Below are 18563 nucleotides of genomic sequence, written 5' to 3'. Positions count from 1 at the left end.
GAGTAGAAGTATCATATGTATAAACAGAAATACTGAATATATGGGTATTTACCTACCATGTACATTTTTTTCAACAGTATATGTATATAGGTATAGTCTAAATGGCCTTGTTGCTTGATATATAAAAATGTTTGAGTAAGCATACAAATCGCGTGATTTCCTACCTCGTTAGGATATAATCACACCAGCTATATTTCATCGTGTTCATGTTTTAGCCGTACTTAATTGTGGGTATTAGGTATGGGGCACAATAGTTACGCAATATTGTATTGAATATCAATTGCTTCATAAATGCGATACCTGCAAATATAATAAAATAATAATCTTGCGTAGACATAAGATATAGGTATTGCATGGTAGAGAGATGCCAACAGTCGTGTGTAGCTTGTACACAGTACACACACACTGTAAGCGTCATTTATATTATTGTCTCCATACTTATAATTGGGTGTGTGATTTCAGTTGTTCATCATTCATTCGCTTTTCTCCAAATTTCGAGACCTATTAGAGAACATGACCAGCTGACCATTCCAAATTCAACCTTCTGCAAGATGACGTAAGGTTGTTTTTGAAACATATACCTAGCGTCAGATTTTAGTTCCTTCCTTATTTCCGACTTATGTTCCATCGTGCTCCGCGCATTAACTAACCATTTGTAAATCTCTTTGCAACTAAACAAGGTCTTCTAATGTTAAGTACGACGTTAGGAGTTGAATAGATATTAAGACGTTTAGTAAAGTTATAGCATTTGTTGCAGACTAATGAACTGCGCGCTTCAATCCGCTTCAGCCTTGGACGAGCATTCGATAGCAGCGGCGATGTTGCCGCTCGCGACCGCCTACTGCCGCAAGCTGTGTACCGGCGTCATCCAGTACGCGTACATGTGTATACAGGTCGGTGTTCGGTCAACTGATGATGAATGCTTTCACTCTTGGACGAGAGGACGAGTCGGCGGCGGCCATTGCCTCTTGCACCGGCGTCATCCATTAGTATACAGTTCGGTGTCCGGTTGTACGAGTCAGATCAATATTAGGTAGGGGCATAAGTGCGTGGTCATCTTATAACAATTCATGGTGTCAACAAATTATGTATTAGGAGACACGATCCAAATGATAACCACGCTTGGACATCAGTCACGTGTAGTTCCACGAAACTTCCTAAGTTGTCAGTTAACTTTTCACTTCTTTAAGTGCTGAAGAATTACTGTTTCATTTTATAGCCATCATAGCTTTCCAATCCCGAATAGGGATGATGACACATGTTGAATTTTATAACAAAATCTAGTAACATAGATAGCAAATGAGCAATTTATCACAATAATGTAGATATTAAAATAATATATGGAAATAATACAAAAATACAGGACTTGAATTATTAACTTCCAAAAAGGAAAAAAGTAAGGATACAATTCAACTCCTTACATTTTATCTATAAAAAGATTGTACAGCAACTATACGGGTGATTCAGGAGACGTGAGCAGGATTAAGCCTACACATTCAGTAACTTATAAGCAACTGTTTCGTATCAGTATTAGTGAGATTAACGTTAATTTTTTAGTCGTGTTGAAAAAAAAAGTTACTAATTTATTTACAACATGCATGGTCGCTCTACAGTTAGAAAGTACTGAACTACCGATATTCTGTATCAAATGGAGTGTCATCACTGTCATCAGTCTGGTTACTTTTGAAAACTCTTATACTCTCAAGTTTGACAGATTTTCTTCATAATCAAAATGCAGTCATTGCGGTTAAAGAGGTTTTATGTTTATTAATCAGGTGTTGTAGGGTAACCATGCTTGCAGAGAACTTAATTTGTCCTTATCAAAAAATTTAAAAATAAGAAAAAGTGTGGTATGTTTCAACTAAATACGACGGTGATCGATCAGTGAACAGTTACTGAGTATGCAGGATTAGTCCTGCTCACGTCTCATGAATCACCCACAAAGAGGCTAAGCTATTGTTTCACCGCTCGTGCTTTAAATTGATTCCCGTGTATACATAAACGCAATATTTCACCGACAAAAACGCAATTTTCTTGTTTTGTCCATACATTCAAAATGGGCTCTCAGTGACCTTGACGTCACATTCACTTATGGTTTTGTTAGGAGCGTTCCGCGAGTAAAGTACGGCTGTCGGACTTTGACTATCATTTCTGACTTTTGTATTGCTTTAATGCAATGGGTCCCATATAGACATTTGATCCTAAAAATAAACCTAATCGATTGATACCATTAATGATAATTTGTCATCTATCGTAAACCTAAACCTGTCTGCCTCATTATTCCAACCGTATAAGGTATATCCATCTATCATACATGTAACTTATTCCTAAAGTACCTAATTGAACATTATATAGGAGCACCAAGTATGGACGAGCCAGCAGTTCTGGGAAGCAGCCTTTTACCAAGACGTTCAACGTGACATAAAGGCACTTTATCTCCCCAGTCCCACGCACCACCACCACCAGAGGGCGCCTAGTCCAAGGTAAACCAATATGCCATATCAATTTTTAGGAAAAAATTCAAAATTCACCACCTCCAAGGAGATTAATGCTTGCAAGAGTGCCTGGTACATAAATAAAATAATTACCACATTACGTAAACAAACCTATACCTTATACATGTTAGTTCGTTGGTTATTTTATTTTACTTGATAATACACAAACTTCATTGCCTGAAGAACTCAAGGTTCACAGGCATTCCATGATATAAATTATGCCTTCTTGAATTTTAAGTCTAGTTAAATGTTGTATAGTACTTATTACTTAGATTAAGTATATAAGCCAATTTGTCCTTTGATATCGAAATCACCGTATCTTTACTGTGTCATGTCTTAGGGACGACGACGAATACTCGTTGCTGAGGGCACAGGAACCCAGCGCGTTGGAGATCGCCGCCGAACAGATGAGGCTGTGGTCCTCACTACCTCCAGGTATAATTTTGCTCCTATCAGATTTATCATGTACTTTTGACTAAGAATATCCCAGGTAGGCACAGTTAATCTATATTCAGCTATAGTAATAAAATAACAGCGAATTTTAATATTCTTTGTCCAACAGAAAAGCAACGCGAAATAATAGCGAGCGAAGAACAAACGCTATACAGCCAGGCCATTCACTACGCCAATAGGATGGTCTACCTACTTCTGCCACTAGAGGGCGCGGGGCGGCGCGCCGACGCGAGAGGAGAGGACGCAGACAGAGCTAGCAATAGCATCACTAACAGGTGAGAGCGGGACTAAATGCTACAAAGAAAACCCTACACAGTCAAACCATACACTACGCCAATAGGATGGTGGACTTCTGCCACTAGAGGACGTGGGCGGCGCGCCTACGAAAGAGAGTAAGGGTGAGAGCGAGACAACATGCTACAAATAGCAGTCGCTATACATCCAAGCGATTCACTACGCTGATAGGATGGTTTGGATGGTTTACCTACTTTCTCCGCTAGATGGCAAGAAGAAGGAGATAACGAGACAAATAATATGGTATTATATTATTATTGTGATATTACATGATAATGTATTTTATAGTAAATTGAAGAAATGGCTAATTGACAACGCCTTTTATGACTTACAAGAAATATTGGAAATTATATTATATTAGAATATAATATAATATGATAGTATTTAAAAACTGTAATAGATGTCATATATTAAAGAAAAAGTGACGAAGCCCTCCAGTGGTGAAGGCCGGATCCGGCCTTCACCACTGGAGGGCTTCGTCACTTTTTCTTTAATATATGACATCTATTACAGTTTTTAATTTATATATAGTAGTGTGACTACTTAAAAAACACAAATCAAAATATTTAATAAAATAATTTGATTTGTTCCCAAACTTGTTCATGATAGTATTTAATTTTGTAATTACATTCTTAAACATGTGTGAATAATTTTACTTTTATTTTTTCGATGTTGAAATAAATTGAAATTTTAATTGTTATTCCACTAATTGTAATTGTATTTTGTATTTTGACGTGTAATGTATGTGTATATTATTAATAAATATGAATATGAATATAGTTGTATTTACAAAGCTACACAACAGTAAAGATAAAATGCACGTTATTTGCAGTGTGGCGGAATCGGACAGTGCTGACGCGGAGTCCGGTTTCGAGGAGGCCGACCCCGGCGAGGCCGGGAACAATGTCATCAAGATGGTCTCCAGATTCGTAGACAAGGTTCTACTTTTTCTAAAGAAAATCCGGTTTCGCTTTGACAACCTATTTAACCCGAAGAAATTAGCATACTCCAAAGCGACTGCTATCTGGCCTTTGTTTCACCACGCTGACAATTGTCGCCTGACATTGACAATTAACGGTACACTGGTCCAGCGAGTAAAATTTGCGGCTATATATTTTGTACGGACCCTGAAATGTAGGTACAAGAAAGTGTAATTGTCAATTTTGTAAAATAGGCGCCTGAGCATTGGCCCAGAGGCTAACTAGATAGTCCGGTTAATACTGTTAATAGTCCGGTTTTCTTACAATGTATGCTTTAATCGCCTTCCATAAATCAAGCTCTCCCGAAGTAGTATACAGTATACATACAGCGTTAGTGCTGGGTTTTAAATTCTTGATGATTGCCTCAGGTGTGCACAGAAGGAGGGGTGACGGCAGACCACGTGCGGTGTCTACACCAAATGATCCCCGGCGTGGTGCACATGCATATGGAGACCCTCGATGCCGTAGCTCGAGAAAGCCGCCGCTTACCGCCTGTACAAAAGGTATGTAAACTTGTGGACAGAACTGTAGGATTTCATTGTTTATTAGGTACTAGGTTTCTGAAAGAACAAATACCTAGATGAAAACTGCTTGTTTAACTAAATGCATGATATTGTCACCTGAAATTTACAATTTCTGGCAATGTCATTCGGTAGTTGTTACGGATGGAGGTTGTGTCCAAATTGATAGATACGTCATTTATGAGTGATCTGGAAAATGCACTGCTAGCGTGCCTGCCATTCGCGAACCATTTGCGAAAGAATCATTCCCATTCTGCAGCAGGTATTTGTATTTTCTAGTACGATGTGCAAGAGCTCGAGTGGTTCATAAATAGCGCATTAGCACAGAATAAATAATAGTACTAGGTACAGAAGATTCACTCTCTAACAAAACGCGTCTATTACGGCAGATATGACCGCTAGGTGGCGCATGCGCGAACAGGCGTCCGTTCCGTAGCGGTGCGCGGCAGTTACTATGGCTAGACCTGGGGGCGGCCGCATGTACTACTTGTAGCGGCGCGACGAAATCGCGGAGTGAGTCACGCCTGGCATTAGACAGGTTTTATTAGTGGCGAGGCGAGGCGACGCGAGAACTTGACCACTACGTCCTACAGATCTCATAAGAAAAATAGATCCAAAGGATATGTTAGACTGGTATCTTTACTTTGAATAATGTGTGTGTTTCAGCCGCGAATAGTGGCCCCCTGGTTAGTACCCGGCGAGGCGGTGTCGGGCGCGGCGCTGCGCTGCTGCCTGGCGGCGGACGGGCGCGCGGCGCCGCTGCTGCCCGCCGAGGGCGCGCTGTTCCTCACCAACTACCGCCTCGTGTTCCGCGGGGCGCCGCTCGACCCGTTCGGTGAGTGTGTCCCTCCCGGCTAGTACCCGGCGAGGCGGTGTCGGGCGCGGCGCTGCGCTGCTGCCTGGCGGCGGACGGGCGCGCGGCGCCGCTGCTGCCCGCCGAGGGCGCGCTGTTCCTCACCAACTACCGCCTCGTGTTCCGCGGGGCGCCGCTCGACCCGTTCGGTGAGTGTGTCCCTCCCGGCTAGTACCCGGCGAGGCGGTGTCGGGCGCGGCGCTGCGCTGCTGCCTGGCGGCGGACGGGCGCGCGGCGCCGCTGCTGCCCGCCGAGGGCGCGCTGTTCCTCACCAACTACCGCCTCGTGTTCCGCGGGGCGCCGCTCGACCCGTTCGGTGAGTGTGTCCCTCCCGGCTAGTACCCGGCGAGGCGGTGTCGGGCGCGGCGCTGCGCTGCTGCCTGGCGGCGGACGGGCGCGCGGCGCCGCTGCTGCCCGCCGAGGGCGCGCTGTTCCTCACCAACTACCGCCTCGTGTTCCGCGGGGCGCCGCTCGACCCGTTCGGTGAGTGTGTCCCTCCCGGCTAGTACCCGGCGAGGCGGTGTCGGGCGCGGCGCTGCGCTGCTGCCTGGCGGCGGACGGGCGCGCGGCGCCGCTGCTGCCCGCCGAGGGCGCGCTGTTCCTCACCAACTACCGCCTCGTGTTCCGCGGGGCGCCGCTCGACCCGTTCGGTGAGTGTGTCCCTCCCGGCTAGTACCCGGCGAGGCGGTGTCGGGCGCGGCGCTGCGCTGCTGCCTGGCGGCGGACGGGCGCGCGGCGCCGCTGCTGCCCGCCGAGGGCGCGCTGTTCCTCACCAACTACCGCCTCGTGTTCCGCGGGGCGCCGCTCGACCCGTTCGGTGAGTGTGTCCCTCCCGGCTAGTACCCGGCGAGGCGGTGTCGGGCGCGGCGCTGCGCTGCTGCCTGGCGGCGGACGGGCGCGCGGCGCCGCTGCTGCCCGCCGAGGGCGCGCTGTTCCTCACCAACTACCGCCTCGTGTTCCGCGGGGCGCCGCTCGACCCGTTCGGTGAGTGTGTCCCTCCCGGCTAGTACCCGGCGAGGCGGTGTCGGGCGCGGCGCTGCGCTGCTGCCTGGCGGCGGACGGGCGCGCGGCGCCGCTGCTGCCCGCCGAGGGCGCGCTGTTCCTCACCAACTACCGCCTCGTGTTCCGCGGGGCGCCGCTCGACCCGTTCGGTGAGTGTGTCCCTCCCGGCTAGTACCCGGCGAGGCGGTGTCGGGCGCGGCGCTGCGCTGCTGCCTGGCGGCGGACGGGCGCGCGGCGCCGCTGCTGCCCGCCGAGGGCGCGCTGTTCCTCACCAACTACCGCCTCGTGTTCCGCGGGGCGCCGCTCGACCCGTTCGGTGAGTGTGTCCCTCCCGGCTAGTACCCGGCGAGGCGGTGTCGGGTGCGGCGCTGCGCTGCTGCCTGGCGGCGGACGGGCGCGCGGCGCCGCTGCTGCCCGCCGAGGGCGCGCTGTTCCTCACCAACTACCGCCTCGTGTTCCGCGGGGCGCCGCTCGACCCGTTCGGTGAGTGTGTCCCTCCCGGCTAGTACCCGGCGAGGCGGTGTCGGGCGCGACGCTGCGCTGCTGCCTGGCGGCGGACGGGCGCGCGGCGCCGCTGCTGCCCGCCGAGGGCGCGCTGTTCCTCACCAACTACCGCCTCGTGTTCCGCGGGGCGCCGCTCGACCCGTTCGGTGAGTGTGTCCCGCCCGGCTAATACCCGAGGCCGTGAAATAATCGCTCGGCTTACCCCGAGGAAAGTTGAAGGCGATGGGCGAGATACATTCCATACAAAAAATCTAATCTTATCGCGTGCCAGCCTCCTCGCCAGGCCAGTGCTCGATGCCGGTGAGTGTTGGGTTATGTAGCGGACTAGCGTTCCGGACAGCGGTAGAGAGCGCGAGATAATCGACTAACCAAAGGAGTTGCGAGCGGCGGTAACAGATACATTCACGCAAAATAGGCGCCAATCGTCGAGTTGCGGAAAATCGCCCGAACTACAATACAATACAATACATTCGTGAACGGTTACTGTTTGTTCAAGTTTACATGATTTGGTAATTTAGTAAACTTGAAATAGTAGTAGAACTCTCTTTCTAATAAAACTGTATTGGCAAAAGTTCCGCCCAAGTTACAAGTTATTGCTAGTTGAAGAATTTTTCAACGTTCTAATATCATCCCACTTGTATTTGCAGCATGCGAACAAACAGTTGTGAGGTCGTTCCCTTTATGTGCGCTGACGCGTGAAAAAGCTGTACGCACGCACTACCTACCGCACTTGGAGCATTCGCCGCAGGAGGGACTTCAGCTGCGCTCCGCCACCTTCCAGCTCATCAAGGTCAGTTCCAGGAATACCACTACATTGCTCGAGGAATTTTCATATATAAGCATGTACCACTGAACAAATTAGCGATGGGTTTTACTTCTACTTAAGTTTAATTACAACTTCGGTTTTACTGCATTACATGGCGACCCTGCCGACTGTTTAAAGACCATCATTTCAAATTAACTCTCGTCTTCGCGTGATATAGATCCTGATTTTGCGTTTTTCGCGAGAATGATTTGTTCTGCTCTATACGGCATGACCGACATTTGAATACGATTTTTGACCACCACACACATACAAAAGGTTAAAAGCAGACCGTATTCTAACCAAAAATCTTCACCACCCTTATAATTTAAAATTATAAGCTGTGGTTACCTATAATTGGACAAACATCTAACCTCAATGTTATGTAAGCTACAGATTATTTTTTCATGATGTATTGTCTGTTGGTGATCCCAAATAAATAAATAAAATAAAATAAAATGTCCAGGTTGTACTAGATGAGGAAGTGAGCTCGGAACAGCTGGACGTGTTCCGGAAGGCGTTAGCGCGAGTCCGGCACCCGCAGCACGCGACGCACCACTTCGCGCTCGCGCCGCGCGCCATGCCGCCTCCGCCCGGACCACCGCCCAAGCACCACACACTCAAGTAACATCAGCCATATGGACATTGTCATTTTAACTTTAATTTTAAGTCACCTGTAACTGTGTAAGTTCCGACCGCCAAGCGAGCATCGCTTAGCGAGTACCTGATTGATTTTATCGTTGATAGCTTTTATCGCTGCGAGTAAAGAGTGTAAAGAGAGTCTTCGCCGGGAGTGTGAACAGCCAGCGATCCACAATAAATATATATCTCTCTATCTCTATCTTTTGTTTGTTTATTGAGCGAGAAAATAGTGGCTAGCTTATCGCTTTCTCTCCCTTGATAGGACTAATGCCTGAGGGGGGCACGTATCAAACACAACTCTGTGTTGCAGCCCATCGAATACCTTTGACATGACAATGGAAATGTCCAGAAATATGTACAAATGGAACAGCCTCAACCCATAACTTCTAAAACAAAAGTTTTACATTGACTTTTCAGAGGCTTCGCAAAGAAGACCCTACTAAAGACGGCCCGACGGGCGGGTCTCAAGCCGAAACCGTCCAAGCGGCAAAAGTACGTGCTACCTTCTGCGTCCGCGCGGTCGTTGACCTCGCCGCCGCTCATGTCGTCTTTGTCGGCTGATACGCTCTCATGTGAGTATTATTTGTTTGCCATGCTTGCCCTAGTTATTTTAATCCCTTTGATCGCCAAAGACATCAACTGACGCGCGTGGCTACACCTCAATATACGTTTGTCGATTTCGATAAGGTTCATGATGACGCGCCGCGTACGATAAGCGCCGTTCAAAGAGTTAAAAATAAACTAAAATAGAAATTTCGCACGAAAACTAAAGAAAAATTTAGGTCTACATTTTTGGCGTGTGGTACCCTGTACCCGCAGAGTCAGAACAGTTTAGGAGAAATTTGTTTGACTGAGTTTCACGACTTGAAACTCGGTTTATGTTTTTTTTTACTTAAATTTCATCCCAATTAATTCAAAATTTACTTCATTTGAAAATGAAAATGAAAATGAAAATTTATTAGATTTATTAGAAATTTGTTTGACTGAGTTTCACGACTTGAAACTCGGTTTATGTTTTTTTTTACTTAAATTTCATCCCAATTAATTCAAAATTTACTTCATTTGAAAATGAAAATGAAAATGAAAATTTATTAGATTTATTAGATTAGAATATTAATGAAAATAAAAAAAATAAAAAATAAAAAATTAGTAACATTAGGTTACAGGTCAGGGTTGTATAAAATTTGAAAATTTGTACAGTATCAATATATACAGTATACATATACCTATAAGTATATTACACATTCAATTTGTATGTCACAATTATAAGTACATTTTTATTCTTATAGTTAATTTTATTTAGGTACATCAATAATTTCACTGGAAAAATATTCATCTATGTCATAAAATGGTGATTTTAGTAACCAGTGTTTTAATCTACTTTTCAACAATATCAAGAATTTGTGCGTAAGGGTTGTATTCCACCTGTTAAATTTCTTTGTCTAATGTGCATTGCATCTCACTCTCTCATTAAGCAAAATGGGAGACTCAAATAAACATTGGACCAAGATATTGGAAAGATGTAACTGTCGAACTTCGCATATTTTAAAAATCATAATGCTTATTCTATATTTGAAATTCGCATTAGCTCCAAATGTCAAAAGTGAGTGACAAACAAGCATGCAACTTCAAATTAGTGTCGGTCTCAGTGGAGGAGCTGGAGCTGGCGGGCGCGGAGGGCGCGGAGGTGCCGGCGGCGCGCACGCTGGAGCGCGTGCGCGAGCGGGCCTACGCGCGCGACTGGGCGCGGCTCGGCCTCGCCGCGCCACCCTTCCGCCTCACGCACACCAACGCCGTCTACACGCTGTGCCGGAGGTACGTGTACAGTAGAGCTAGGGTTAGCGGAGGCGAGCGGGCCTACGCGCGCGACTGGGCGCGGCTCGGCCTCGCCGCGCCACCCTTCCGCCTCACGCACACCAACGCCGTCTACACGCTGTGCCGGAGGTACGTGTACAGTAGAGCTAGGGTTAGCGGAGGCGAGCGGGCCTACGCGCGCGACTGGGCGCGGCTCGGCCTCGCCGCGCCACCCTTCCGCCTCACGCACACCAACGCCGTCTACACGCTGTGCCGGAGGTACGTGTACAGTAGAGCTAGGGTTAGCGGAGGCGAGCGGGCCTACGCGCGCGACTGGGCGCGGCTCGGCCTCGCCGCGCCACCCTTCCGCCTCACGCACACCAACGCCGTCTACACGCTGTGCCGGAGGTACGTGTACAGTAGAGCTAGGGTTAGCGGAGGCGAGCGGGCCTACGCGCGCGACTGGGCGCGGCTCGGCCTCGCCGCGCCACCCTTCCGCCTCACGCACACCAACGCCGTCTACACGCTGTGCCGGAGGTACGTGTACAGTAGAGCTAGGGTTAGCGGAGGCGAGCGGGCCTACGCGCGCGACTGGGCGCGGCTCGGCCTCGCCGCGCCACCCTTCCGCCTCACGCACACCAACGCCGTCTACACGCTGTGCCGGAGGTACGTGTACAGTAGAGCTAGGGTTAGCGGAGGCGAGCGGGCCTACGCGCGCGACTGGGCGCGGCTCGGCCTCGCCGCGCCACCCTTCCGCCTCACGCACACCAACGCCGTCTACACGCTGTGCCGGAGGTACGTGTACAGTAGAGCTAGGGTTAGCGGAGGCGAGCGGGCCTACGCGCGCGACTGGGCGCGGCTCGGCCTCGCCGCGCCACCCTTCCGCCTCACGCACACCAACGCCGTCTACACGCTGTGCCGGAGGTACGTGTACAGTAGAGCTAGGGTTAGCGGAGGCGAGCGGGCCTACGCGCGCGACTGGGCGCGGCTCGGCCTCGCCGCGCCACCCTTCCGCCTCACGCACACCAACGCCGTCTACACGCTGTGCCGGAGGTACGTGTACAGTAGAGCTAGGGTTAGCGGAGGCGAGCGGGCCTACGCGCGCGACTGGGCGCGGCTCGGCCTCGCCGCGCCACCCTTCCGCCTCACGCACACCAACGCCGTCTACACGCTGTGCCGGAGGTACGTGTACAGTAGAGCTAGGGTTAGCGGAGGCGAGCGGGCCTACGCGCGCGACTGGGCGCGGCTCGGCCTCGCCGCGCCACCCTTCCGCCTCACGCACACCAACGCCGTCTACACGCTGTGCCGGAGGTACGTGTACAGTAGAGCTAGGGTTAGCGGAGGCGAGCGGGCCTACGCGCGCGACTGGGCGCGGCTCGGCCTCGCCGCGCCACCCTTCCGCCTCACGCACACCAACGCCGTCTACACGCTGTGCCGGAGGTACGTGTACAGTAGAGCTAGGGTTAGCGGAGGCGAGCGGGCCTACGCGCGCGACTGGGCGCGGCTCGGCCTCGCCGCGCCACCCTTCCGCCTCACGCACACCAACGCCGTCTACACGCTGTGCCGGAGGTACGTGTACAGTAGAGCTAGGGTTAGCGGAGGCGAGCGGGCCTACGCGCGCGACTGGGCGCGGCTCGGCCTCGCCGCGCCACCCTTTCGTCTCACGCACACCAACGCCGTCTACACGCTGTGCCGGAGGTACGTGTGTGCATGGGCTGTGGCAGGGTCGCCATGTGATGTGGGGGCGCTGAGAGAAACCATTACATTGACTGTATGCTCTTTGGCAAAAATGGGACAACCCGCAATAATTTTTCAATAAAATGTTAACTTTAAGCGTAAATTTTTTGAGTTGATATCTTATTTCAATATTGATGTGGGTTGACACATTATTGCTTATCAGCATCCATCTGACGTAATTAAACGCACTTACGCATGCTTGTCCGTGTATGACATTGTGTATCTTACGATTCTCAGAAAAAGGATTCTGAGGGCAAGAAAAAAAAACATTCCGCTTGTTTTTTTGCGTCGCCTTAATATTGCTCTCTCTTATTCTTAAAATCTATTTTTATTAAACAATCATCTTTGTTTTACATTGAAAGGTTGTTCCACAAAAGTCACACACCAGAAGACGAGAATTTATGTGTGTACCTATGTACCTAGAGAATGACTCGCAACATTAACGCTTCATTATTTCATTTAGTTATCCAGCAGTGTTCCCCGTACCTGAGGGCGTCGGCGACGAGTCCCTCCGAAGAGTCGCTCGATGCTACCGACAAACTCGCCTGCCGTGCCTCACGTGGCGACATCCGAGAACGCATGCGTTACTAGCCAGGTACTTATCTTTACTTAGGCCATGTTTCTTTAGGCCCCTTTGTTTTTAGTTAACACGTTCACTGCCAGCGCGAGCTACGCGCTACTAGCGTAGCCGATAACATCGGTAAACCGAAAAGCGCCTACGAACAGAGATCCCAACTAGCGGGTCACTCGCAATGATTGTGTTAAGTGTTTTTCTCAAAAATGGACGGCAAAGTCGACGTTGCCGGTTAAAAAGTAGGTCGCGAAGTGCGTAGTTTATGGTCAGTCAAAAAATTAAAAAGTTAAAAACATTGCAGTCTCGATTTCGGAACTGCAATGTTGCATACAAATGCCATTATTTGTCGAGTTCCAAACTTTTTAAAAGTTGAAGTGGCCATATCAAATGAAGGCATAGGTCCATTAAACAGCCAAACAGATGATCAGTACTTATTATTATAATGTTGGTACTGCGACTATTTAGGTGTCTCAAATACATGAATCTAGTATAACTGGATCGGTCATAAGGGGTGGGGGAAAATGACCGAACGGGATAGTCTTATGTATCTTTCAGTAGGAGTAGCAGAGAAAGCGCTGTTATTGTTTGTCCTTGTCATAGTTTCACTTTTCCACCGCTGCCACAACCGAGGTTGTGGCAAACAAATAAGTACGTGACATGTCATGTTTGTTCGTTGCTGGTTTAATTATCGTTGTTTTGTATGAAATTGTGCTTTCTCTTATGAAATATAGTGATGGTTAGCGTTTTGAATGCTTGAACTTTGATAAAATACTGGTGAATTGTTCTGTAATCGGCTGTAATAGTCGCTCTGGGCAAAAATATGAGATCATAACCTTTCACACGTAAGTACGGTATTTTACACCTTCCTCTTAACGCAATATGTGAGAATAACATCGTAAAATTACGTTACACTCAAAGCAATGTAGAATCAAACGATTACAATAAAAATATCACAATTATTTACGCAAATTAACAAAACATTATTTGTAAAATTATCCGCCCAAATTACGTAGGTAGGTAGGAATCTGAGGTCAGCCATTTTTAAACTTCTTCTTAATTAAGCTGCATAACAATCATGTTAGGGATACCAGACGAAAATATCATAATTTTATGGGTAATTTTGACCTCGAAGTTTTTTCGTACTTCTAATTCCAAAAAATAAATAAACAAATGTTGTGAAGATTAAATGTGGTGTACATTAATTGGTGTGATTGCGATTTGTGATTTCTTTAAATTAAAACCCATAATACATTTTATTTTACGTTTTATTTACTAAACATGTTTAGTTTTGTACCACCTGCGCGAATTATAGGCGGTATTTCATTGTTTATACGCCTAAAAAGAACGGCCCATTGACATTTTATTTAACAATTTTTTAATACCGTCAAACAAGCTAACTTTGCCTCCAGGGTAATCGCCCCAACGTGATATCAAATATTGGGGTAATTTTTACCAATATGGTATCCCCACGTTTATGACGTCATCTATGTCTATCCCTTACGGGCGCACGCGTATAGCTGGTCTATGTAATGCTAGGTCTATGCTCAAATAGGTTGGCGTATTTTCAGCAGAAAAATACACTTCCATTTTTAATTAAAAAAATAAAACGGCGGCAAAGCAAATTTTTTTTCTTTTAATTTTGTATTTTTTTTTTCTTTTTACTTTTTTCTGTGAAAATATATACATAACAATGTTGCTCTGTAAAATATTTCTATTATATTTGCATTTATTGCGCCATTTTTGAGAAAAGCACTATATATGACTCGGCTGGATGGCTACTTGCTGGCTTCGGATTCAATTAAACGGACTCCCAAGGTCGTCCGTTTAAAACAAATCCTCAGCCAGCAAGTAGCTACTTCCGAGCCTCGACAATAATGTACTATTGCTACATAAGCGTTTACATACATTTTTTTTTATACTTATGAAAGTTTCCTAGCAATTCATCTTGACTTTATCAGACCATAGAATATAATTTGACTGATAAATGATTCCAACAGATCGGCGGCGCCGCACCACAAGGGCGTCATGGGTATGCTGAAAGGCAGCCACCAGACGCAAGGCGCCGCGCAAAGCGGCACTGAAACCACGTCCAGTTTAGAACAGGTAACCTACTACTATTTTGTCTTTTTTATATTCAATACGAGCATAGAGTAACTTATACTAGAGCCGTACTGTCATAGTAAATTTTGTAACCCCAGTAAATTCACTGCCATCTGTCGACACACTTTTAAACTAAAATTGAATATTTGTAAAAATACGATAAAATGTATTTAAATATAGATAAATGATTTTTTTTATTTGCTTTAATTATTTTGATGATTTTGACCCATGTTCTTTCACTGATATGCGTTAAAATTGTTAAATAACAAACGAAACCGTCAACGCCATCTATACGACTGTAGGCCAAAACTAGTAGGGCCCTCTGAACGAGAATCAAATTTTCTTGATTTTCGAGGCACGTTTTTTCCTTAGACTGTATCCATCTATTACGGAGTTATATCTATCTTTGATACGAGATACTAGTGCACCTGCCTGATGGTAAGCAGTGTCACGAATATGTAGATTGCGTAATAAAAAATAAAAATCACCGCCAAGGACATTCTACGTTTTGTTCACTCTACTTACGCGAAGCGTTAGCAGAAGGTATCCTTGTCAAATGTTCGTGTTCCAAGATAAACGCTAGACGCAACAAGGAAATCTGTCCTTATTAATTTGTGCCTTTTTTTTTTTTTTTTATACCACGTCGGTGGCAATCAAGCATACGGCCCGCCTGATGGTAAGCAGTTACCGTAGCCTATGAACGCCTGCAACACCAGAGATATTACACGCGCGTTGCCGACCCTTTAAAAACCTGTACACTCCTTTTTTGAAGAACCCCATACTGTAGCCCCTCGGGAAAACCTCGGCAGGGAGCTCATTCCACAGCCGAAGCGTACGCGGGAGGAAATTCCTCTTAAACCGCACCGCCTATAACTAAGTTTCTATCTTGTGGCTATTTATATTAACTTATCTGTATGTGTTACATTCAGGAACGATACTTGGCAACGCTGGTAGCCTGCACGCCAGCGTCGCGTGGCGAGCTCGAAGATTCAAGTCTCAGTTTAGATTCGTTACTCCTCACGGAAGAACCCACGCATACGCCGCTGCTCAACAAGCCCGGTACCATGGGGTGAGTGTACGCTTACTTGTGAAATCGTGTGGTTTTGTCCATACAATCTAAATTTAAGATAGAAGAGAACGAGCTTTTATTGTCATTTTCTTGAACAAATTTATCTTATCGATCGATCAATTGAATTCGTTGTACAATTGGGGACATTCGCGGTGAACCACCTTAAGGTGGTTCGATTTTCATACAAAATTCAATCTGCTTTAATTAAGGCACTACACACTATTACTACACAAATATTTGCTCATTTATCTACTTTCGAATATTCGTTTGCGCTAAATTAATAGAAAAACTTTGTTTCATACAGAAATCATACATAAATCAACGTAATTTTTTCATCAATTTTACGTATGTGTGTGTCACAAATGTCGTGTACAAATACGTTGCGTGCGGCGTTGCCACTCTATGACGTTGGCGACGTTGCCTGGCCGACCTGGCAGAATTTGCAGTGCCGTCATGTGTAGTGCATTTTTATTTGACAGTGTTGACACTGACACATAGGGTCATGTTTATTGTGACTTATCAATTTGTTTGTATAAATTGAAAATGATAGCAACGTCTAAATCAAGTTACAAAAATCATCGGTGTTCTGGTCCGCGAAAATCCAGAAAAATTCAGACTCAATTGAAGCGGAATTCATGATGGTGAAGTTTCGTAAGGTAGGTACAGTTTCATTCCTTCATTGTACATTGTAATTTTCTCGTGCCGATCTTTTTAGAAAATAATTCTCACTCCTTCCGTAATGGTAGATATAAGCAGTGAACAATACCTATATAATGTAATTATTACTGTTTTGGTTGCCGAATAGTCAATGTGTCACTAACTCTAGGTTTTTGTAGGTATTGTGCAAAATGAAGAGGCATTCTTGGAAATAAAATGTTTTCCTTCATTAGCCAGAAAAAATCAGGACATCCTCACTGCAATAAAGTAAAATAAAACATTTCCTGGGGATGAAAATTATGGAATTTTGTCTATGAATGAAAAACACAATTATTACTAGGTAAGTAAATGATAACTTTATTAGAATCCATATTGTTGCATCATCTTTCTTCCTATATATGTATAACATTAGAGATTTTGTGCTATCATGATATTATTTTTCTTTCAGGTACAGGGACAACTACGGATAACAAATATGAAAAAATGTTATTTCATTTGTTGTGTGAATCCATCTACACCAACAAGACATCCACTGCTGGACATAGGCCTCCCCAGGGATCTCCACAACGACTGGTCTTGCAAGACCGGCCAAAATATCGAGAAATAAATAATATAAATAAACATGATAAATATCCCGTTTTCTATAATAGTTATAATTAGAAGGCCATGCAATGTTGTTACTCACTGTACCTACTTGAATCCAAAAAAAATATATAAAAAAAGTTTTAATTTTATTTTACAATTACTACTTTATTATTAGTACATTACGATACAAGTGCGAAAAGTAGGAAATTGGCAACGAGTGGCGATAAATTGAAACACGACCGAAGGAAGTGTTTTAATCGACACGAGTTGCGAATTACCTTTTCGCACGTGTATTGTACAACGTTTTACAGTACATAATTATGGCCCTTTACATTTTCGACATATGCACGTATTGTACTAATTACCGCACTAGGGCGGTAACGTATATGTAGCACCATATGTACTAAAAAGTATTTTACAGTACATAATTATGGTGCAACTTTCTCGCCCTAGTGCGTAAAGAGCACTTTTCATGCATATGTCGAAAGTTTAAAGGGCCATATGTACTGTAAAACGTTGTACGATACACGTGCGAATAGGTAATTCGCAACTCGTGTCGATTTAAAACACTCTCTGTCGCCACTCTTTTCGAATTTTCTCTTTTCCGCACTTGTATCGTAAATAACTATTTCAAACTGCAAGGGTACGATGATAGATCTCAATTCAATATAATTTTGCAACATTTGGCATTATTAGGTTATAAATTGTATGGAGATGAAATCTATCATCGTACCCTTCCAGTTTGAAAAATACTATAGAGGCTGGGCAGTAAGGGATTGCTTTACTTGTAGAACTAAATTTAGCGCTTTAAAAAAAAACTGATACCTGACACTTACAAACCTGGACTTCCTTGGGCTAGTGCTACTAAGAATCGTCAGTATTCTCCATCCTTTCTGAGTTGGAAGAACCCAAAAAGGTGAGATTTGTGAAAGTCAGGTTTTCAATATATGTGGCGTTTTCAACCAAACGGGTACCTACTTATTGTTGTCATATTTACATAAAGCTTCAAAATGAAATCAACCTAATCGACAACCGACAATGTGGTACCTTTTAGTTCAAAACGTCACATATTTTTATAAAACGTTATAAACTAATTTATTAATAATACTGAATATCTGGGAGAAAAAGAAAACATAAGTAAAAACTCAAAAATGCTCGTTTTCCCAGAGATAAGACCTAGCTAGATCGAACCCCTTACAGCAAATTTCATCGAAATCGTTAGAGCCGTTTCCGATATCACTGAAATATATTTCGGTTATATCGGAATCGGACAAGAATTCGAAGAATAAAAGGTATAAGAAACATAAGATAACACAAAAAGGACAAAAAATAAATTCAAATTCAAATTCAAATTCAAATGTTTTATTCATGATAAACTTAAAACTAAAATTACATACAAAAGTATACTAAAGCTATAGAAACTTATAAAATAGGTAGGAGTTGAAGTTTACCACGAAATGGTCTCGCCTCAGCATAATGCTGAACCGAAGGTCAGCGCTGA

General features: G+C 45.3%; 1 protein-coding gene across 1 annotated transcript in view; it reads left to right on the top strand.

The window, feature by feature from the left end:
* Positions 1-18563, top strand: part of LOC134747208 (myotubularin-related protein 13) — a 79256-nt gene that overhangs the window by 45237 nt on the left and 15456 nt on the right. The window contains exons 13-26 of the mRNA XM_063681809.1: positions 758-893; positions 2356-2483; positions 2836-2930; positions 3058-3223; positions 4075-4180; positions 4591-4725; positions 5410-5578; positions 7750-7892; positions 8371-8528; positions 8964-9118; positions 10196-10361; positions 12541-12672; positions 14649-14754; positions 15681-15820. Of these exons, the coding sequence (XP_063537879.1) occupies positions 758-893; positions 2356-2483; positions 2836-2930; positions 3058-3223; positions 4075-4180; positions 4591-4725; positions 5410-5578; positions 7750-7892; positions 8371-8528; positions 8964-9118; positions 10196-10361; positions 12541-12672; positions 14649-14754; positions 15681-15820 (1935 nt within the window). The remainder of the gene's footprint in view (positions 1-757; positions 894-2355; positions 2484-2835; positions 2931-3057; positions 3224-4074; positions 4181-4590; positions 4726-5409; positions 5579-7749; positions 7893-8370; positions 8529-8963; positions 9119-10195; positions 10362-12540; positions 12673-14648; positions 14755-15680; positions 15821-18563) is intronic.

This window comes from Cydia strobilella, chromosome 14 (genome assembly GCF_947568885.1).
Source record: "Cydia strobilella chromosome 14, ilCydStro3.1, whole genome shotgun sequence".
In the NCBI taxonomy this organism is placed as follows: domain Eukaryota; kingdom Metazoa; phylum Arthropoda; class Insecta; order Lepidoptera; family Tortricidae; genus Cydia; species Cydia strobilella.
This window is presented reverse-complemented; position numbering and strand designations above follow the sequence as displayed.